This window comes from Cygnus olor, chromosome 3 (genome assembly GCF_009769625.2).
Source record: "Cygnus olor isolate bCygOlo1 chromosome 3, bCygOlo1.pri.v2, whole genome shotgun sequence".
In the NCBI taxonomy this organism is placed as follows: domain Eukaryota; kingdom Metazoa; phylum Chordata; class Aves; order Anseriformes; family Anatidae; genus Cygnus; species Cygnus olor.
This window is the reverse complement of record NC_049171.1, coordinates 42,553,740-42,578,380: the sequence shown is the minus strand read 5'-3', so window position 1 is coordinate 42,578,380 and position 24,641 is coordinate 42,553,740. Positions and strand designations below refer to the sequence as shown.

At 36.3% G+C, this 24,641-nt stretch overlaps 1 protein-coding gene across 1 annotated transcript in view; it reads right to left on the bottom strand.

Moving 5' to 3' along the window:
* The window catches only part of KLHL32 (kelch like family member 32), a 122,680-nt gene that overhangs the window by 73,083 nt on the left and 24,956 nt on the right, over nt 1–24,641 (bottom strand). Inside the window, 2 exon segments of the mRNA XM_040552897.1 lie at nt 19,376–19,556; nt 22,489–22,577. Of these exon segments, the coding sequence (XP_040408831.1) occupies nt 19,376–19,556; nt 22,489–22,511 (204 nt within the window). The 5' untranslated portion in view covers nt 22,512–22,577.

The window sequence follows — 24,641 nt, the reverse complement described above, 5'->3', positions numbered from 1 at the left end:
ATCAGTAGTGTGCTACAATGGAGTGGATTTGTAGAACAAAGAAGTTCCTTCCAAGAACCTAAGTTCATGCCAAATGTTTTTTTTTGAGGGTTTACGTCAGATTAACCATTGTCTGTACCCACCAGCACCTGTAGCATGATGGTTTAGTTTCATCCAAAAGTAATTAACAGGGACAATAAAAAAACAAAACAAAACAAAACAAAACAAAAACTTTACAAGTGAATTTCTGGTCCAGGTTAATATGCTGATATGAATATATCCAGAAGCATAGCTTTTCAAAGTCTTAACTCCCATTTCCATTGTGTTTAAGGGTTCAACTTTAAGATATAAAAAACTATGCCCTAGGAGCTCTTTCTGAAGTTCAGTACTTGAGATATTCTTCTGGTTAAGATGTTCTTCCAGTTCACATTTAATTGTCTGTATGTTCAAATTTGCACCCACTCTGGATTATTTATCATGTATGTCTATGCTGCTGTTGGAGCTACTAATATCACATACTTGAGTGTTGAAAAAGATATTATTTGTAAACACATTCTGTTAAGTCTATGACCTGTGATGTAGCACCAGCTATCCGGAGACTGTATGTAATACATTGTCAGCACAGTTAATAGGCAGTTTTTCTGTTTATTTTCTGCTTGGCTTTACTGGGGATGCTTGGTGAATGTTGTGAGATAGAAACATTTCTAACACTTAAACTTGTTACACTTTGAGTAGGGAAATATTTCAGTGGCCAATGGGAAGGGCTGCATATCTATTTCCTAAATTATCTATTACAATGTGGTAAAATGGAGTAACTACAGAATTTCCTACAATATTAGGCATAAACAGATTCACTGTTGGGCATAACTATCACAGCATAAATCATGCTCTCACCAAAAAGGATAAACTTCACATAGTAAAGTGACTTTAAATCACAGTATATGACAACCAGAAGTGCAATGTAAGACTTGAGACAAAAAAAAATAAAAATCACACCAGATATCTAAAAGAGGAATATTTAATGTCATTTTACCTACACTAAGCCTTTCAAAAGTATTTGTTAAGCACAAGCATGTTACCAGTAGTTTTGTGTTGTGTTACTACTCGCAAGTGTCATGGTTAGGAGGTCTGATATTTTTCATTAAAATATGGGTTTTTCCTTGAAAAAAATAGAATGTTTTCTAAGCACCACACCAATGAACAACTATTTTCTTATAGTCAGATTTATACACTCCATATGCTTTGATGTGTTAGCAATGTGTCCTTAAGCTTTTGAATGTACAGTTACAGAGTATATCCTGCCTTGGAGAAATCAGGGAAAGTGTTCAAATTCTTGCACAAGAGTGAATTTACACTACCGCTAATAATGCTGTACCAAACATTTCATGCATCAGCTGTTGCTAATTCTATTAAGTAGCAATTTGACCAGCTAGCACAGAGAAGTGTTGCGGCAGGTCATGTTTTGATTTAATCTGTGTGTAAGACTGGAACACAAAAGCAATGGCAACAATACATAGTTTAAAAAAGTTAATGAATGTTGAATAATGTGAAGTACACAAGCTAGATCCTGGGAAGAGTGCTGCTACATGTTTTTTGACAGACTGTCTGCAGCTGGTGGTCAACATACATCTGGACTGGAACTAGAAGAAAAAAAAAATTTCATTCACATTTATTTTTGCTAAGATATATTCCAAAATTCAGAAATATCTTGAGTATTCTGAAGCTCTTAAAAGCTCTTCTTCTAAGAATGCCCTTTGCACTGACGCCATTGAAAGTGAAACAATTGTGTCACTGTATGCATAGGTACTTCCCTCGCTATGAAAACAAACTTGTCATCTCAGATATTCATTACTAAATACACTTTTTTGGATAATACTCCATTGTCACACCAACTCCTGAATAAAGAGGGTAAAGTCTAACAATACCACCTGCCTACACAGCTCTCATGGGGTGGATTTGCACACCTTCATTACAACCAGATTCTTCACGCAGTGCCTGCAGAAAGCCTGCAAGTGCCTGCAAGGTACAAGGTGCTGCATGCTCTGCTTTCTCTGGCTGTACTACAGCAACTGCCTGAACATGGGAACCATCTAAAGAGCATCGTTACTTCATAAAGTTTCTATTCTGATCAAAGACTGAATGTCTCACAATTGGATAAGCTTTCAGGTACAGAGGAACACTTACATGAATCTCATCTGTAGACAAGAAATCACTTCAGTGATGAACTAATATAGGTTTTCATTGTAGTCTTACTAGATTTACATTTACAAACTATTCTACAGTACCACAACGATTCTAGCACAGTCCTTACGCATGGCTTATTACTGTGCCTAAACTAGTGAACTCAAGGGGATGAGGCCACTGTCACAGGGACCGAGGTGTAATCGCCCACCGTGCCTCATGAACATGGCCTTCGGCGCGGCTCTGGCCCCTGCCAGCCAGAGCCCTCTGAGGCAATGCCCAGGCCTCAGTCCATGCAGTACCTCAAGCCGTGGCTGTTCCAAAGGGATAAGGCCAAGATGTTTGCAGAGGGGAGGAGGTTTAGTCACACGGACCTAAGCCACGCTGCACCAGTTGCATTTAGGGACAGAAAACAAGCCTTTATCCATCTAATGCACTAGCACAGGCAGAGTCTAATAGAGCCGCGTGCTATCAGAACTGTAGCTGCCAGTAAGCCACAGGGCTGCAGCTTTATGTGCCATCTGCTACACAGAGCTCATTTTCTCTCATGGCGACCCTCTAAGTATTCTCTGGAAGTTTTTGACATTCAGTAACATTTATTTTTCAGGGAGCAACGCCAAAGCATTTAACCGTAAGATAAAGTCTGCAATGGTCCTCAGACAGTCCACATTTGGCTGAACTGAATTAGCCACCAGGAAAGTAGTCTCCTACACAGGAGAACCGAACTCTGCTTGATGATCCTCAGTGTCCTTACCAGCAGGCAAATTTCCTTCTCAGCCTGACAGTTTAAAGGTTTAATCTGGCATGAAAAAATATCTGCTTGAGCATTGGCAGAATTTGAGCTTAGAAACCCAGTCTTTAATTCAGGCTGCCGTACTTGATTGTTATGCTTTTAACTGTAGAAATACATTGGTCATTAAATTCTGGCTTAAGACTTCTCCAACACCTAGAGAATGAGTTATGGTTGGGCTGTCAAACTCAGATTTCAGACGTATCTCTGAAAATGCTCTGAAATTCTCTGCACTTAAATAGATCCATCAGTCCTTCTTTTAATGCAAAGCTAGTAGCCTACTTTATTTTTCTCTCAGTTATATTAAAAACAAGGCAATAAGAAAAACATCTCAGGTAGTTGTACAAGTGACAGACAAGAAAAATGATATATAAAATCTTTAGACAAGTGCGTAATTCAAAATCAAACTTACCAGAAAAGTTATCAATTTTGGCTAAACATGAAATGTTAATTATTATAAGTTATTCATATAATTCAACAATGCTAATGTTTCATACTTTGCTTTAAAATAGCTCTGCTTGGACAAAATAAAACCTTCTTTGAAAATGCCTTTTTTCCTCCAAGATGGTCATGAGTGTGGGCAGCACCCAAATTGCCAATATGTCAACTTCAGTTCCCTTTTTTACAACAAAGACAACTGATTAGAGGACCCATCTTTTCTTCCAGTTCCTTTAAATCTACAGGTCTTGCTCTGATATCCAATCAGTCAATGAGAGAACATTGTGGAAAATAAAGTGATTGCATTCTTTAGTCAAGATTTTAATGAACTAAATCCATCCCCCAAAAGAAAAGTGAAGATAATCCTCCTGCCATTCTGTGACAAGTGCTCTAGAATTCAGGGATCAGCATATACCCACCCAGTCACAAATGTCTCCACCTGAGCTCACATTTGTTTGAGATGCTGCAAACTAGGATGTAGCTAGCTACAAACTTCATTTCTGTGAAGCAGGCAGACACTTCATTACCCATAAAAAGAGAAAGAGGGGAGGAAACAGCCCTCCATTCTTCTTCTAATCTAAGCCTGAAACAGAATCAGAGCTAGTGAACTTCTGAGAGGAAAATGAAGGGCACAATCCTTGGATAAAAATAATCAAACTGTATTTGACAAAAGCAGCTCTCTGACATCTTGAAAATCTGACTTTGAAGATGAATAGCAAGTTGGTTGGCCTTTAATACACAGCACCTTGCAGTTTCACTGGTTTGCCCTCAGCAGCCAAAGGCACCTTTACGGAGCTGTTTACATAGAACACAAAATAAGACAAGAGCTCAACACTGGATGCAACACAACAACAGGTAAAGATGTGATCAGATCTGATGTAACTGGGCAGAACAGCCTGAGTAAATGATGCATAGCACAGTCATTGGTTCTAACTTCCTATGCTCAGCTTTTGCAGCTGCTTAGATTTTAAAATCAAAATGCAAGATGGGTGTGAAACACCACCAAATCAGAATAATAATGTATATTTATTTTAATTTAACTGTAATAAATTAGACAAAAAGTGTCTAGATCCATTGATTTTTTTAATCAGTCATGCAGCTCTGCAACAACAGGTACAGACTCCTTCACAAAATACAACTTTAGGAATACAGAAACATGAAAAGAATATTAAAAATCCCCCAAATACAAATTGCTCGCTGTCAGAAACAGTGAGGTACAAAATTGCTCCTTGCCTTCGAGTCACTTTCTTACTTACTCAGATGATCCATATCTGTGACAGTAATGAGCTTGTCCCCATTTGTACACATCAATCTTATAGCCTTGGCAGGCTTAGCAAGCAGTAAATCGTCAGAAAACAACTTAATCACGTTGTACAATATTTTACACAAGTAAATACTTTCAGTGAATTCCATGCAACTCAGTGTCCTTTTAAAGGACAGAAACAGAATTATAAAACACGTACAGTCTCAGGAGACAAGTAAACAAATATAAAAAGAACAAATTGTTATACTTGAAAAGAATGGTGACCAAAATTTTAAGTGACTTACTACTAGTGACCTAGGTAGAAATAAACTGAATTCTTCAGCTTTTATAAGCTTTCTGATGGGAGTTTAATATATACATACATGTACAATTTGAACACTGATACAAGTTCAAATAAATTACAGGAATATATTTGAAAGACATTGAAAACCATTAGGTGCTAATTTAAATCTGAAGAAAACCTGTTTAACATTTAAAAAGTGTTTAAAGGAAAGTAAAAATGTCATTAAATGAGCAATGATATGCTGTGTAAATACTGGATAGAAAGAAAATTGGTAAAATACTGGAAACTTGAGAGAATAGGAGAACAAATTGTCATTGGGGCCTGTAATAACAGTACGTAAAGATAGGCAGCTGTATAACAAAATTAAGTGAAAGTGTTTTGTGGATAATCAATAGATAGAAATAGATATGTTTAAACACCCATTTACAGGACTTAGCGTGATGAAATATCTTACTATCCTTTTATATTGCGGAGCCCAGAACTACACACAATATTCAAGGTGAGGCTGTATCAAGTATCCTTTCTACTCTGTAACTGTAGAGGAAGCCTAAACACTTAGCTTAGCCTAGATACCTAAAATAGGTGAAAACTTTAATCCTAAGTAATGGGTTGACTGAACTGAGGAATGAAAGCTGAAGAGACAGAAGTTAATTGCTTCCTTTCATTATATTCATCTTTAGAATTTCTTCTGTTTTCTTAATATGAGTATTTCTGGAATGAAAACTACAAACCATAACAGCAAGGAGAAACTGAAAAATGTTTGCACCTTTAAGTGTGTTTCATGTGACAAATTATACGTATATAATTATATATAAAGAACCTGAGTTCTCTTTCACTTACCTGAATTCGTGTAAGTCATTTCTAGTTCAAAAGCCTTAGGGGTAAGTAGCTCTTTAAAAATAGTTGCAGACTGCCAATTATGACAGGCTGAATCCATACATAATGCCTTCCGTTTCCCTACCTTGACCTTCTTATGCTTATCCCTTGTTTCAGCTACATCAGCCCCAACCAACTTTTGTGATACATTCCAAATGGGAGATGAGCAAATGAACATCTAAATTACTGCCTTCAAGAAATGCCCTGGCTCTTCCAGTAATAAAGTAAACTGTTCCATTGCATAGCAATAACCTCTGAAATATCTCAAAGCTCCCTCAGCAAGAATGTGAAGTGACTGAAATCTTTATTTTTCTTTGATTCATCTCTAAAAGCAACTTAAAATAAACCTAAGCTTTCAAAAAAAAAAAAAAAAAAGAGTAAACTGAGCTAATCTACAGTAACCCAAAAAAGAGCATTTCCATCCCGCTTTGCTGTTCTCAAACATTGTTTTGATAACTATCAGCAGCCCTAGTCCTACGTCTACTACTACAGCCGAAGACCACTTGGATCCCCCACTACTAACACATAGCTCTGAACTGCACAAACTCTCGCTCAACCACAGTGTTATCAGTCAGGCAGCAAACACAGTAATCCCAGGATTCTTCAGAAACATCTGAATTAGAAGCTGCATTCCCAGGATGTTCATAGGGTTTCAGCAAGTCCAGGCTTGCTTCACACAGTGCAATACAAGTATCTCCCACTCAGCTTACCCTGTTATCTTTCATCCTTGACTCTAACTGGCAGTTAGAGCTTTTGCAACTGCGGTACCAGAGCCTGCCTTTACCTTCAGCTGTTGCTCGTGTCCAGAAATCTGACATATACTCTACTGTAAAGGGTATACCCATTTGCTGCACTTCCTCACAATCACAACCAGATAGGGAGAGTGGAAAGTTGGCACAGAGTGAACTAGCATTCTTGTAGTTCCTTTCATTGCAACACACTCAAAAAAGATGAACACACAGGATGTCAAGATGAACTAGCAGCGAGTTAGCCTCTGTGCACATGAGCTTACTCATCTCTTAAGTACAGAGTACTCTGTTAAAAATAAGTAAATAAATAATTGCTCCTACTTTCCCTGAAAAATTATCAGCTATATTTTAAGAACTCTGGTCAAAAGTTACAGGGAAAAAAAAAATCCTACCATTCTTTGCATAAATTAAACCGTAAGCATGCCATCCCACCCAGACTCTTTTATTACTGAACTCTACAGCTACGATTCAAAATGAAACAAGCAGCTTATTTGGTAATCATATTACCTCCGTAACTAACTTCTTCCACCCAATTCAGAAATACATCTGAAGAAAATAAAAAAACTAATATGTAGTTGTTAGACCTGAAGAAAACAGGACAATTCTGAAAATGAGTGAACATCTATTCTGTCTTTCAAGCAAGCTAATTGGTGGAGAACTATTATGAGTGTCATTGTCAAGGTTACCTATGTATCTTCTTGCACTGAATTTTTAAGATAACACTGTCGAGTACTGGTTTACTGTTTTAGAAGAGCAGAATTATCATCTCAAATTTCTGCCTCCACAATTCCACAATGATATTGCTTGAGTTCTTCTTTAAAATATTTTAAAATAGATAAAGCACTGCATTTACTGAAAATGCCTATTCAGATTCACTTCCCACAACATATTCATTTACTTCTATGTTCTTCTGTTTTACATCTTTTTCTTATCAGGAAACTGATTGTACTTCTCTGATGCATCACAGAAGCTATTAAGAAAGTAAACTAGCACTTAAGAGATCTTGAATCAATTTTCTACACTGCTCAGGGAACTCAGTTATGATGTGATACTTCAGTATTTTTTATTGCATGTGTAATTTTAAGCCTGTGGAATCTTACCAGCATCAATGGAACAACTTACAGTCTTAAATTCTTCCTGATTTGGTACCTAGCCTTATCTTTATATGGGTTGCTCAAATTTGTAAATATCCAGTCCTGAGACACATCTGTTTGGACTATAAAGTCTGTCAGGCCAAAACTTTCTCCTTTGCAGTTTGTACTAAAAGTATCACCTCAATGTTCGCGTAACAGTAATTAAATAAATAACTCATAATCTATTTAATCCCCTTTGTAGTATTAACCTTTAGTTGTTCTTAACTTCCATGTTCTAATCCTTCATTACATAAACAATATTGCTTCTTCTTTGCTGTTTTTACCTATAATAATAAAAAAATCAGACTGAATAAACAAGAATCAAGGTACTACTTTGACAGATGACAGTCTGTATCAAATATTAACCACATTCTAGATATGTAACATACACTTATCTAAATAATCAATTTAATATGTAAATATTTCCTCACTGCATGTAAAAACATGGTTTGTTCTTCTCATAACTAACATGATAATTTTGTTTTGTTTTCCTCCCATTTTAAGCCTGTCTGTCCTAAATCAATCATAAGGCATGTCCTCTGGAGTCTCCTGCGCACTGAAAAAACATATCCATCAATACCAACTACACGAAATGTGATTAAGAGGCTTATTACATGATTCTTCTGAACAAGTTCTGTATAAACTCTCAGAGAAAATGTCACATAATGTCAATCATTGATAACTGAGCCTGCAGTAATACATCTGCTCAATGAAATCTATCTAAATATTGTTTTTTAAGCATTTGCCATTCAACTAAAATGAATCCTGTAAAATGAAAAGGTCAGCTCTCATTCCCAGTTTACGGGACTATATGGTTAAAGAGATGAAAAGAAATACAGGAGAAACTGAACAATATACAATTTTATGCACAGTACCTAAGGCTCGCGTTACTGTTAGCAAATTCCTTTGACCTTTTGCCATTTCTTTCAGTACATCAGTGTCAGACAGTGATATACTGCACCTAAGAGCATACCAAATCAATCATTTATGTTATACACTTGTTACATTGCACTGTTAATACAGAGATACCACTTAGTAGCTTTAGAAACAAGTAACACAAATGGAAGTAAAGAGGTGCACTGCTGTTTAGAAGAGCTAAGAATGTGATTTGTGCACACTTGTTGGGAGCCACCCAGCAGGAACAAAGTAATTTTCTTGATTGTAACAAGGCACAGGGTCTTTACTTTCAGTCAAAATAAACAACTAGAGAAGCATTTTCTTACTAACAAGTTAAATTCTTGATTGAATATACATCAAATATAGTACATATTTTGATGACCGTACTCTTAATAGCCAGTATAACATGGCTTCTCCAAACTTCTGTTTAGATGCACAAACATAATTTGAGATACGAGTTAAAAGGACAGATCATTGCTTACTATTCCTGATGAGTTGCTAATGATTTCATCACTAAAAAGGCCTATGTTCAAAAGTAGCCTAAGTTATGTTGTAGAAACAATAATTCTACAATTATGTGCAATCCCATATCATAATAATAGTAATAAATAATAAATAATAAATAAATAATAATAATAATAATAATAAGTGAACTACCACAGCTACAGTACCCTTAGTTTCACTACTGCAAAAGAAATGAGTCACTACAGGTGATTCTGAATGCTAAAATCACTTTCACTGTGGCAGAAGAAAGAAAACTGAATTGCAAGGACCGTGCCATGCAATGCATTGCAGAAATCTGCATTAACGTACAGCCTGTCCTAACAATAGTCACTCTTAAATAGGCCTGCCTTCTGGAATATGAAGGGAGCAGCATAACTAAAAACAGATTTTTTTTACAGCATCTCCAGTCAAGCACAGAAAAGTATGAGTCACATTTGCAAATTTTGGCTTAAATTGGTGTAATGCTTCCCAGTGAATGCATAAGCCTATTGTTCCTTTGATGATTTTAGCAAGTGATATCAAAACCAAGCTCAAAATAAAACTGGAATAAAAGTCAGCTCTTGAGCTAGCACTTTACCACAACACATTTCATTCCAGAAGGCAAACCTTCTTTATATTTTTGGGGGGAAAAAAAAAGAAAGAAAGAAAAAGAGAAAGTGTTGACACCTTTAAGAGGGGCTACTTTTAAAAGCAAACTCAACATAGCAAGACAAGAAGTTTCTCACCTCACAGTATGTAAGTCATAACTAAATAGTTGTACGGCAAAGTTTCATTTAGCAGAATTGGAATAACATAATCTTAGTTATTATAATTAGCTTCTAAGAAGCTAGTCATTATGTGACGTAAATGTCATTACACACTGAAATCCAAATGTACCAACCAATAGTAAACTGCAACAATTGTCTCCTATTCTGCAGCTTAACTGCAAAAGCATACTTGTTATGCGAGAAGCCTAATGCTGCAATTTGAAATGGTTCATTTTATGAAGGTTTGTGCCAGATACCTTTCATATCCAGCCCATTTTATGAAGGGTTAAACTAGGAACAGTTTATATCTTTCAAAAAAATCTTGTTTTCCATTATGACTATAAAACTATTTTCCATTATGATCACAGTATAACTTTGCTAAAGTACCACACCTAATACCCACTGATATCTTTATTAAGCTATATGATACAAAGCCTAGAGAACAAAGCCAGCTCAATGACCAATTTTTTCTTTGGTTTTCCATATCCTTTTACTGAGAAAACCTACAACAGCAATTAAACATCAGCTATTTGGTAAATAGAAGAAGAACGTCTTGACTAACCAAGTTTTTGCTAATATTACAGTCATTTCTCACAGTAGCTTTCATCAGCTGATCAAGGGCAGAGCTCAGCTGATATCTCCTCTGGAACAAATGCCTCTATAACCTCATCTCTTCATTTTATTTTTAGTGGTCTACATTTGGCTGTTCTCATTTAACCTTTGACTTTTCCCTCACCTCTGACAAACAAAACCCCTCTAAAGTAACAAACCCCAATGATGCCAATTTAATTATTCCCAAAAATTCCACAGGCTTGATATCTACTCCTTTTGTGTTGAAATCAAATTCTGGAAAGGCAGGTACTTCAGTACCAGGTATGAGAGCTTCTAAAAACACAGATATTTTATAAGGTATCTAAATATCTAGTAATATTGCTTTCAAATGGGCTTTATGTACAGTTGTTACTTGCTTTTATAGCTGGTACTCTATAAATCTTGGAAGACCACATTCTTATTTCATCCATGCTCCTTGCATCCATGGAGCTGAGAATGCTCCACACAGCTGAAATGGTAAATGTTTTACTAGATTTTGAGTTTTGCGTACACATACACACACATGTAAAATTGCTTTTATACATGTAAAAGTAATAGCTATAGTCTACTGATGAAGAGAATGTTATACTGGGCTCTAACCATTACTTTTCCACAAAGTGTCAAAATCTTTTTTGTGAATCCAAAGTTCTTCAAAGGCCTTTAAAACGAAATATCCAAGAGAGGAAAGAAAAACAGAGGTCTTTGCCTGGATAAATGAGTGATTGAAGATGGGGAGGGGAAAATTTAAATAAAAAAAAAATAGAATAATAATAAATTAATAATAAAATAATAATAAAATAAAATAAAGTAAAATAAAATAAAGTAAAATAAAATAAAGTAAAATAAAATAAAATAGCTGGCCAGTTTTTACAGGGGAGTGTTGATTCCAGTGGAGCACATCAGTCTTGCATATTTAACATATCCAGAGACAATCTGGGAAAGGGTGAGACCAGTACAGCTACAGCATCCATTGAGACAAAGCTATTCCAATTAGTAAGGGCACAGGCAAAATGTGATAAACTGTGACAGTATTGCATGAGATGAGTGATTGGCCTAAAATTCAATGTAGAGTGATCCACATGAGAAAAAACATCTTAAATATGAAAGTGATGGTGTCCCTCCTGAACATTACAGTTCAAAAGAGAAGTTTTGCAGTATGAGAGTTTCTTGAAGGTGTCAGTTCAGTACGCAGCAATGGTTAAAGAAAAAAAAAGTTTAAAAAAGTTTTAAAAAGCAATCAAAAAACTTAGACTTTTTTTTTTTTTTAAGTTGAGAGAGAACAAAACAGAAAACAACCCTGTGCCCAGGCAGAAGTCTATGCTTCGCCTAACACTGCACACAAATCTCACAAAAGATATACTAGAGAAGATCCAAAGAATGACCAAGAATATGGAACGGCTTCCATTTGAGTAATATCTGAGAAAGTTAGAAGCCTCCAACCTGAAAGAGAGATGATGATTGAGTGCCATGAGAAGAACACCTAGGAACCGACAGTTTGTTGTTTTTTCCAACAGAAGAACCAGAGAAAATGAAATGAAACTGGTAGAAATCAGATTCAGAAGAACAAACAAAAGGTATTTCTTCACAATAATGAAGTGGTCCCTTGTCAGAGCACACAGTGGACAACATGTCTTGCACAGCCTCAATGGGAAACAGGATAAAAGCTTGGATGAGACACTTTTTTAGGGTTACTGAACAGACAGAAATCACACCCTGCTCTGGAAATGCCCAAGCTAAGCACAGGTGGGAATTCTCAGGGACACATTAAGTTTAGCCGGTTCTTACTCTTTTTCTCCAGGCACCACAAACAGCTACTCCTAAAGCAAGTAGTCAACAATCTGACACAGTGGGCCATTCTTCATTCTCACTCAATGCTGCTAAGGGTATCTCTTTCTTTTGAGGCTTTACCTGTTAAATGGAGAGGCAGTTTAATTCATTGGTCACTTGCACACTAGGTCATCCAGTAAGAGTGGATTGGGACTCAGCCTGGTTTTAGATGTCTAAGTTTGAATACAGGTTAACTTAGGCAGATTAACTCCTGCCAAAGGTAAGCAACCAGCAGCATTTTACAACATTTACCAACAACATAAAGCTGTTCAGGACCGCCAAATATAGAGGTTCTACTGCTTAAATACAACCTTTTATTAGATGAAGGCCTACAATGACAAGAATTCAACTAGCCAATACTGCATTTCAGGCTACTGAAATGAAGTTGTTAACAAGGTGCAAAAAATGGCACTGCTGACAATGAAGAAACTGATTTTTTTTAAAGTAAGATATTTCCTATAAAATTTCTAACAAGCGTAATGTGCAATGTAAAAGGCAAAAGCATGTGCATTATGACGGGCTTCTCCTTGTACAAATGAAGTGGAATGCATGAAACCCTGAAGAAGCATCCAAAAGAAAAACAGCTATTTTTATAGCTTTAAAACATCCTAAAACCACCTATGAACCCTTTGCGAGCGCAAGATATAGATCATGTTTTTAGTTCTTCAGCAGTCTTGCCTCTCTTTGGATACTTCTCATGGTATGTCAGTCCTACTCGCTGAACCTAGAAGTGACACACTGCCCAAGTAAATCACTCAGGTGGTTGGAGAAGAAGGGGTTTTCAGCTTTAGTACACCCACAAAATAACAGCTTTAACTTCTCCTGAGGTTGTGTAGGAAGATACTAATGAGGACTGCAAAATATAGAAAGCGTCTATTGCATCCAACAGTTCTAAGATTTAAGACTTCACCAGCTTGCAGAGACTGAGAAGAAAATCGGTGTGAAACAGCTCCATGCCACAGCCCTGCTCCAGTAAGTTGGCTTTCCACTGGCAGACACTTGCAGCAACACACAAGTTGCTGCAGAGCCCAGCCTAGCTTCAGAACTCTGCTATAAAAATGCTGAAAAATTGAAGGGAGGTAAGCTAGAGGAAGTAAAAGAGAAGATGGCAAAGAGAATTGGAAATTACAGCAACAAGGCTGCAATGACTCCTACTGCTTTCTGCCCTGCTTTTAAATTGAGAAAACATATCAGTTGAATAGTTACCAACCACCACATGTTGCTATAACACTAATTTAATTAGAGATGGTGAGCTACAGTCTCCTAAGGCCTACCTCACTAACTGCAGAGTTGATTCTGCCACACTTACTCATGGTGCACTTACTGTACAGGGAATTCAAAAAAAGTAAAAATAAAAATTAAGTGGATGACTCAGAGAGTAAGACATGATATTGTTTACCATCCAGAGCAGCAGAATTGCAATTAATTTATTTACACATTATGAGAATTGTGACAAACGTATTTAGTGACAACATAACTGCGGGGTATTTGAAAATAGAATTTAGAAAATATTACAAATGTTTGTGATAGTACCCACACGGCCATGCTGTGGGAATTCTGTCTGCAGCAATGGAAAATTGCTTCAGAACTTCACAGAAGAAAGAAGCATTAATTGCAAAGATAAGGTTGAACTAAGTAAAATAACCCAGACACACGCCATTACCTTGTCCACTTTGATAGTAAATACAGTAAAATATTGATTTAGAAAGCCTTAAATCATTTGCAAGCCACCTTCATGCACAGTTAAGAAGTAAACAACAGTTTATTCAGATAGAAAGGCCTTCAGACAGTGAGCCACTTCACACATGCCTGTGCTTCATTACTTCGAATGATTTGATTAAACTTAGTAAAGATGTTGATAACACATACTATTCCTATGGTATTATCATGCTACATTAAAAAAAAAAAAAAAAAAGAAAGAAAAATTAGGTTTCAGCCTGTGTTGTCCTCAACAAGTCTATATTAGATATAAGTTCAGGAGTTAGACAAAAATCATCTCTTAAATTAATAGATTTGGCTAGGAACTTTTAGTACTGTAAAACATTTTAGGTTTTTTTTGAGATGTTTTTTGTTGTTGTTTTGGGGACTGTGAATTCTATGTATCATAGCTCATATCTGAGAAGATAAAATTGAACAGAATCAACTTAAGCAGAATCTGTTCTTCAATTGCATTTCCTTCTTAGCATTACCTTGTTGACAGTGATTGGTCTAACTCAGAACTTTGGGTTTCAAATTCATTAAAATACTACTCTTGGGTGCAAGTTACAGGCAGATAACAGACAAATAGGAATTTACTTCAAGTTAATTGCTAGTAAATATAACAGCAATATCCTTATGAAGGCTATAGTTTACATGATTTGAGTGGAAGAGCCTACGGTAATTAAAAACAAGATGGCACATACATCATTTAGCAAAAGCAAAGATTTTATATGCTTGGGAAATTGAAAAAAAGTAATTTAGAAACAAATTTAGATGCCACAGTGAATCTATGTGACTGAGATCTACCAAAGTTGTGTTAGGCAATTAAAACAGATGAAATACTTTAATTTCTCAAATACATTGTAATTTCCAACTGAGAAGATGAAATTAAACTGATCCCAGGAAAAGTTTAGACAGAAATGTTTCCCAACCTACTCAGGAAGCTTATCGTGAGGGTAACAGCCTCATTTAGCACAAAAGTCTCAGCAGTGAATAGATGTTACCAGAACAACAGAATTTATTTGGTCCAAATGCAAAGATCTAACATTTTTAAAAGTTATCTGGGAGAAGGATTTCTAAATAAGCAACCGTTCCAGGTCGTAATAGCATGTCAGAACTAGAGGTCCTTACAGCTACCCCTAAAATGTGTTAGGGAGAGCCTTTTCGTCTTTATGACTTACGTAACAAGACCTTGGAAACTATTTGCTTCATACAATCTTTCACACCTCAAGAATTTGTTTATAAAAATCAGTTCTCTAACCTTACGCAAAAATGATGCAACATATTACAAAATAAGAACAATCAGCACTGCTGTGTACACAGGAAGATATACTCTGTTGACAGGGAGGAAAGAGAACAGGAAAAATTCTGAAAATAAAATGCTTAAAAATCAATTGTGACAGTTAAAAGTACGAAGACTGTAAACAAAATTAGTATCTATTAGGTTAATTTCAAAGAAAGATTCTCTTAAGAAGTGAATGTGCTCATTGTGGGAAAAAAAATCAGGATATTATTGACATTTTAAAATCTATTATAGTTAATTGATATAATCCTGTCAATCCAGATAACACAGAAAATGTACATCTGAGAAAAAAATAATCTAGTCCTATGACTATAAATCCACTCAAACGAAAAATAAGGAAGGAGAAAGGAGTTGTTCTGACTGGAAAACCAATGCATTTTGTACAAGAAAAGCTTGATGTTACATAATCACCTGCCAACACTGTAAATGCCTACTAACGAAGTCATGCAGTAACATTTCATTTTGTTCCCAGAGGGGAAAAAAGAAAAAAAAATATCTTTTAATTGGAAACCACTTACTTGCTAGAGCTATCACAATTTACATATACTCACTAACTAAACCTCCTTGTCTTGCTGCAATAGACTGAGACAAACAGCAAATTGCAGCATGTCATACAGAAAACTTTGCCTATAATGCTGTTTGTTACTTAAGAAAATAATTCATAAAAATGCATTTATTTACTATTCTTTACATGAATCTTTAAGGGTAAGAAGCTGACTCCTGTGTTCCCTAGCTCATTTTGAAAGAAGAAGAGGTCCTTCAGTAGATGGTGTAAAGAAAGGAAATTGAAAATCCTAATCCTCAAGTGCTTAAACTGTCAACTTAACTGTATTTTTTCTATGAAAAAAAAGGAAAAAAGTCATACATACAGAGTATTTTTGTATCTAAATGATACAAACTCCCAAATCAGATGTTATACTTAGGACAGGCAGTTGCACTCAATAACCCTTGTAAGTCCCTTCCTACTGAACTATTCTAATTTCTAATTTAAATACTCATGTTTCAGCACAGCTGAAACTACAAGACTAACTATACCAGCTGGAAACCAGGATGGCACGCTGTTACCCCTGGTGCTGGTCAAAGCTCAGTATTTGATGAAGCTCAGGTCCCTATCTTGTCTTAGAAAAGCAAATGAAGAATTTACCCCAGACTATAACCCCAAAGAAAAATTGATAATAAAAACCAATGTCTGACATTCACCACTCTTTTACATACAATGGCTCCAACTCTCTCATCCATTTGTAACGGGACACACAGTCATCCTGCTAAAGTGTTAAAGTTTCTGTTGCAGTAAAACAAGAAAATAAATGGCAATTTGAAAAGAAACATGCTGCTTGGCTGATTTGCTATTCTCATCAAGAAAGTACAATCTCAGCAGTAGCTCCATTTAAATCAAAATAGACACAGAACACGTAGAAAACCGTACGTGGGATCTGTAGGAAGCAAATATCCCGTCTCTTGTACAAGCTGTTTTTAGAGAAGTGGCAAAAAAGAAAACAAAAATAAATATTCATGCTGACAGAGCCTTGAGTACAATTGGGCATACTTCTTGGGAATCTATGCGATCAGAACTGGACGACAGCCACCCCAGAGAGAGCTGGGGGCAGGCTGGTATATTAATCAAATCTGTGAGCTACAGTAACCTGAAGCTACAAAAGGCAAGTTCTTTGTGTCACGTTGATGTATAGCGTTGTCATCTCAATTTTATTCACGTTAACTGCAACATCTGATGTTCTCAGAATCCTATCCCCTGCAGTTCTGTGCTTACATGAAAAAATCTCTCAAAAATTAGTGAAAGGTAAATATATCTTGGCAATGACTTCTGCACAGTTAGAAAGACCACAAGGTTCTTCCAACAATTCCTCCAAGGAAATCCAGGAAAACTAAGGGTAGAACTCACCTTATGTAACTTTAACAGCTAAATATGAAGCACTTAAGTCTATTCTTTATGACCACTGGAGAGAAATCTTGCACTTCCATATGGTGATTCATCTCATCCTAAATAAGTCTTCTACCCTCCTTTATCATCCTCTGGAGATGTCTATTTCTCTTCCCTGACTCTAAATGAAAATTGCCATCATTCTCCTATATGTTAGAATATGAATGCTTGGTAGCTCAAATTAGACAAAATTTCCCTAGATATAAAAACATTTATAATCCCAGTTTAACTATTATTTTTTAATCAACCTGTTTTTTTTTTTAAATGATTACATACTATATTCCTGATTCTAGTCACTTTTTCACCACGTTTCTGCAGAATAAATCTAATAAATCAAATCTAATTTCTCAATTTTTAACAAAGCTTTTTGTCCATTAATAATAGAAATTGTTTGACTGATTTCATAAAGCAAGAGTTTCATATTTATAGCCAATACTAGAAGTTTAAAGAATTTGTCCTACCAAATTATAACAGTTTGGGGGCAGATCAAATTACCAAATGCTGCATAAATCATTTGGTATTTTTAGTAGGAGAGATTTATGTAGCAGTTATTAATCTGATCTACTATAAAGCTTTTTTTTTCTTTGCCAAAAGGCATTAAGATTTCAATTTGCAGTAACCATTCAGCAAACAGCAAGTAACTCAATTGGAAGTGACAAGCTGAGTCACTGCGCCCCAAATCTCAAGGTCAATAAATAAGTGACTAAGGTAGAAGCTGTTCCTACCACACCACTTAAACACGGTACAGCTGCCCACTCTATGATGTTTCTATACACTGAATACAAATAGCTCTGGAAGGAATGCATTTCACAGGTCTCAAGGAATTGTGTGGCACGCTTATTAAAATATTTCAGCTAAGCCAGAAGATCAGTCCTGCAGTATATCTACCACCAGCAGGTATATGTAACACTCACTGGAGCTAGAGAGCTCCCAAATCCCTCTTTATCTTTGCACAGAAGTAAAGGGAAGGGGCAAAGGGAAAAAAACAGTGCTAAGCAATCTGCGTGACAGCAGGCCAAGGCACCACGAAAAAGCAATATTAACAGCTACCACGGTACAAAGTCTGCATGAGCAGAACACAGAAGCATGCAGACAAGCTCAAAAAATGAGCAATCAATTGCCTTAAAGTCATCACGATAAAAATAATATCAAGGTAACAATATTTCTTTCTTAAATATGTAGAATAATTTACTCAATTCTGACCAAAAAAAAAAAAAAAGAGACAACTCCAAAGGAGATGAAAATTATGCTCAAATAATTAGGGATACTGAAAAGTTGCTATACACTGTATTACTATTCTAACAGAACAGAAAGGTCACCATAATGGTGCTTGTAGCAATACAATTACAGTGTAGGCAAAATATTAAATAAACTTGCTTTGTTACAGAAAACAGACCTTTAAATTAATTTCAGCTTTAGTCTCCAAATAACAACAGAATGACTCACACTTTCAAAAAAAAACACCAGTCAACTAAAGAGCTACAGACAGTCCAACATTTTGAACAGATATACTATGATGAAGGTTGGTAGCTTTGCCTCTTACAAAAAAAAATGCTTTTTCTATTAGAAATCTCAATTTTTCAACTACTCCACCTTTATCATGTGGGTTCAATTTTCCATGCTGAGCATCTGATTTAGTCAGGTTTTGCAAAAAATATTTTAACCTTTACATTTCAGGAACATTTGCTTCTGAAAACAAGCTTTATTACACTCAAAACATTACTACAGGCTCTGAGAGGAGAATAAAATTACCAGTCCTCTTTGAGAATAACTGTTTACATTCCTATAAAAATTCACTCTCAAGCTGATTTAAATTTATTTATCAAGCTGATTTATATTTATTAAGATTTAAATTTCCTTTCTCTACATGCCCAAGTTCTTAAAAAAAAAAAAAAAAACTTCATCATGGGAAAAAAAAAAAAAAGACAAAATTATTAATAATGTTAAAAAGAACTTAATTATGTCCTTGATATTTCTATTTGCGTTTCTTTCCTATCATAGGTATGTGGATATTTAAAGTTGTATACTCTACCAGATATGCATTAATACTGAATTTTCTTCCAGGCTCAAATTTACAGTTTATTCAGTATGGTGTGGATAACCATTCTCCCTTCTATACTTGGAGTAACTTTCAATATTATTGTAAGAAAAGAAAAAAAATAAATATTTGGACTTACTCGGAAGTAGTCACTACAGGCTGCCAGGACTGCCTTATGTGCATGGAATTTCTGCTCTTCAGCAATAAGGGTGATATCACAAAGTATGCCATCACTTCTTTGCTGGTTCAGGGCTGCCAGGACAGCATCGTTATGGGAGCTCGACTGACAAAGCCTCTGACCTGTCAGCATTTCCTGAACGCTGAGAGGAAAAAGGGAAAAGATTTTATCAATGTAATAAATGTAAAAAATAAATGTAGGAAACTAGTAGATTCTATCAGCAATATAGAACAACTTTTTCTAACGTTGTTCGACAAATCTTGGAAAGAAAGTTGTGAACCGTATTATGCAAAATCTTTTCATGGTACATCCATCACAAGAAAAGCTCAGTCTAACAGTATTATGAAATCTGATTACATACTCAGATTCAAAAATCTCAACTGTTCTCATTTTCATTTGCTTCTGGATGTCAGCTGGACTCACAGAATTAACTCAAAATCATTGTCAAGCTAAATGAAAAGAATAAAGCCCTAGGTCAACGGAGTGACAGAAAAACAACCCTTGAGTACCTCAAATCGATGCATTAGTGGGAAGGAGTATGCATCTGTGTAGCTAGCCCTACTCAAAAGAATGAAGACTCTTGGTCTCAGGTGGCCTGTTTAAGCCTGATACTGGACTACTGGAAGTTTTCAGATGATTTAAGGTCATTCACATTTATGAAGCCTTTTTTACACTCAGGCCTTCCACCGCCTCCAAATATCTCCTTGCATGAATGCAGGACTTCTGTCATCCAGCCTAGGATTGTCTGATTTTGGCTTCCTTAGAAATCAGACAAGAGGAGAGGGAATATAACTGCAGATGCATTTTTATGTGCAAACACAGTCATAAATAAATACGAATAGAAACAAACCAAAAAAATCTGCAAAGCCTCTTTGGGATGAAACAATGCAGTTCATCTGAAATCTGTGAGACTTCACCAACTCATATTGCCTGAGAATCTAGGTCTTTATAGAAGATGAGTTTACAGAGAGTCATTCATGAATAAATCAAAGGGAAGGTATAAAAAAAGAAATTTGATTACAAGATAAATAAGCTCTCATCTTTCCACTAAAATCACACAGTTAACTACATATGCAAGCTATGGCGGCAGCTGTGTGGCTGCTATATTCTTCATTCCCATCAACACACTCTCTGTACGATATATCCCACTCCCACGCTTCTGGCTTCTGCAAACTAATGCAGACTTGCCTTGCACACCGTTCGCTTTAATCTTATCTTTGAAAAAAAGACAAAAGCTAAGGTGTTATTTCTGGAAGAAGGATGGCTAAAATAGATTTACACATTACACACACAGGAGAAGAGCCTGTATCTGAATTTCAACACCTTCTCTAATTGTTTAGGTTTCACACGTGGACATACCCTACATTTCAAAATAATTCATTCAAATGAAACTTTGTCCTCAATTCTTCCATTTGTGGAACCCCAACGAAATTCTAATGGATAATTTTTAAGAAATCTAACTTGTTAAAATAAAATGTAATTGTGATTGTGAAAATGTAATTATTGCTAACAATTTTTCCCTTCTGCAACTTTTATAGCTGGGTGACCGAGTCAAATGGATGCATTGTTTTTGGCAAGCAATGCTACCAGTTCAACTTGCTGTATTAAAAAAAAAAAAAAAAAAAGAAACTTTCTGCAGTCTTCATCAGCAACAATAAAGAATCTTTAATCAATGGTAAGCTATCAGTTTTGTTACTGATTCTCACAGAACTGCAGAATACAGTCTGCACAACCAGGCTTTCCCCTTCCGTATTAACTGGAAGAACTTTTTCTTCCCAAGGGAATTGAGGATATAATAAAACTGGAAGATTAATTGTGCAAATATTATAACCTAATTATATCTACAGGTGGTGTCTCTTTACTTATTTTTGTAATTATTCTCTCTCTCAATGTTGTGAATTGTTTCTTCATTCCTCTTACTTTTCTCACAATCATCTGGAAGTTAATGCATCTCATTTTGTAGATAAGGACTATTTCACTCAGTAGAAAACAGTTTGAAAAGACAAGGCACAAGGGTAATTTTTGTGTGGAAATTATATATACATTAATACCTGCATGGTTTTAAATTCAGTTCAATCCTAATGCTTTTTCCAGTTGAATGACTGAAGTTAAAAATCAATTGCCTGTATCCCTTCTGTTAATAATGTATGAAGAACGTATACACATGCAAGGTAATTTAACTGGAATTTATAAGTGAAAATGCAGCAATTCACTAAACATTACATGGCCACATTGTATTGATGCTGTCAGTATTCAACAGCTACAAAATGCAAGGATTTCCTGATTCTCTCCTGCTGCAGAGGCATGCCAGGGAAAAGGTAACAGAAGTGGAATGGTAGAATACCCTAATAATATCAGGCAGACCTCTGAGATCCCAGATCAGCCCAAAAATGTTAACTACTCTGCAAAATAGAGCAGCAGTTGAACCTACCAGCATATCAGACTAGCGGAAGGTTGTGCAGAAAAGCAACTAGACGAATACATTCTATTGAGTGTTTTTCCCTCAAAATGCTCCCAGAAATTACTTAAATCATAAATATCAACTCTCTGATGAGACAATGGACAATACAAATAAATAAATGAGAAAGGATAGATTGGTAAGTATATATGGGTGACTAAGACTCTATAAGAGGGAAAGAGACAGAATGTGAGATTCTGGAAGGCTGAAAGATGAATTTGGAGAGAATGCTTGAAATGGCTTCAAAGAACCGGAAGAGTAACGTATGTCCTGAATATATGAACAGTAAAAGCATCAAAAATCAACAGGCACTAACAGCAGCATAAATGTAAAACAGCAGTTGCTTCCACAATCAAAAATTCCAAGTATAGACAAGACCATAAACAAGATAACATATGAAGAGACTGAGACCCAAACCAATCCCCAGCATGCTTCTCTTTGCTTTCTAGTTGCCATTTGCCTCCAGCAATCTCTTGCAGACTATAACATGGATATGTATTAAATAATGACTAAAGAACAAAAACATTAATTTCACATTTTACTATCTGCTAATTAATGCCTTGCTAAACATCACACTAAATGTGAACAACTTCCTACACTCTACCAAGTACTATACCTCAGGCACCTCTCAGATGGCATTTTTCAGTTTTGCTCTTCTGAATATCAAAGCTTATAATCCTGTAGAGAAAGCCGCAAGCATTCCAGCTAGAGAGAGAGAAAGGAGAGGCACATTAAAATTCAAAGCATACACAGCCTCAGCCTAAAAGATCAATACCTTTAGGAGATGCAATTCCAAAGCAATTTTTTTTCAATTTTATTGCAGAAAGAACATCATGTGGACTAGGTGCACATGAAATTTTTTTGGCTAGACTGATTATAGCCTGAAAGTGGCCTTTCCTCTAGTCTTTTCTAGGAAGTCACACCCTACCACCTGAACTTCCTGCACCTGCTGCCTTTGAGGCATGTGTCCTTTCTGCAAACTCAGAATCAAGTATTATAAGTATTACCATAACAGGGCAGAAGATGGGGGGAGAGAAGAGACTTCCCAACAAACAGTTTTTAGAATAGGCCAGAAGCACTTACTGCTATTTGCCTATTTCCCTAAATATTAAACAGCTATGAAAATCTCACAGCACAATCTCACAGTCCTTTGTAGGGTCTAAGAAGCTTTGCCATTCAGCTAAACTAATGCTTTGACTATATTAATTTTTCCTAAAGACACAACCGGGGGGCATAAAGGAGGAAGAGGTATACTGTGTATACTCCAAAAGGCAGCTTCCACTTCCCCCATCATGACAACTCTTGATCAACTAATTAGTGCTTTGACCAAGTGCCACCATCAACCTGAATATAAGCAAACCTGGCAAATACTAACAGTAAAGTACGGATGGACAGTATAATCAGACTTAATAAACTCTGTATTATTCCAAAAGGCAAAAATATTAAAATGACCATATCAACTAATCTATGCTGCTTAATGACTACTGAAAGTTGCTTCTACGACAGAAAGGGTAAAGGATGTTGTAACAGAGAATTATTCCCCCAAGTTGTCAAACCATTACAGATATTACACTGGTCTTCCAGTACCTGAATAATGTGACTTTTTCATCTCGCCCATTTGCCATGCATGGTCTGTAAAATCAGTCATCTTTAATACAAACTTTGTCTGCTTTCCAATTACAACGATGCCCTATTCCAGGTGCTATCAGGGGTGTCTACTGAAATCAATACTGAAACACCACAAACACATTTAGGAAGTATTACTAATCAAACAAAGTACAAATAAACCAGTTCTTTACTTATGGTAATTTGTCCTCAGTTTTGTCCTTTAATCTTACATAGACTGGCAGTTTTACTTTGAAAGCCACTACAATGACTTCAGGGAGACCCAGTAAGAGATGCATGAAGGCAGAATTAATCCATTAGCCATTCCCCAGGTAACAAACAACCAACCTGCGAGAAAGGAACATTAATCCCATTCCTATTCTCCTGAATTACAATTCTTCATTTTACAGACAAAATTGCAGTTCCTACTTGCCAGAGAGGCACAGTGATGTCTGCCTTTCTGCAAGTGCTGTCAACTGCTCCACAGCAGCAGAAGAAACAAGTAATATCATGCAAGAGTTATAAATAGAGGTTGACAACTTTGTTCAGATGGATTTTCTTGAAGACAACAGACACAACATTCTCAAGAATTCCCTGCAGACTTCGAGTCCTTACGGCAAGCCACAGAAGAGTAACAGCCACTTGTCTGGAACACAAGTCCTATGAAGAGTGGCTGAGGGAACTGGGGTTGTTTAGTCTGGAGAAGAGGAGGCTCAGGGGATACCTTATTGCTCTCTGCAAGTACCTGAAAGGAAGCTGTGGGAGCTGGGGGTCGGCCTCTTCTCACAGATAACTAGTGACAGGACTAGAGGGAATGGCCTCGACATGTGCCAGGGGAGGTTCAGGTTGGAAACTGGGAGACATTTCTTCTCAGAAAGAGCAGTCAGGCATTGGAACTGGTTGCCCAGGGAAGTGGTGGCATCACCATCCCTGGGGGCGTTCAAGGAAAGGTTGGACGTGGTGCTTAGGGACGTGGCTTAGTGGGTGACATTGGTTGTAGGGTGATGGTTGGACCAGATCATCTTGGAGGTCTTTTTCAACCTTAATGATTCTATGATTCAGTTGAGATATAATTGTGTGCTTAGTTAGGTTAACGTAGTTTTCCTCCATCTCATTCTCAAAAATAACCTGGTATAGGCACCTGCAATATTAACTACATCCTGA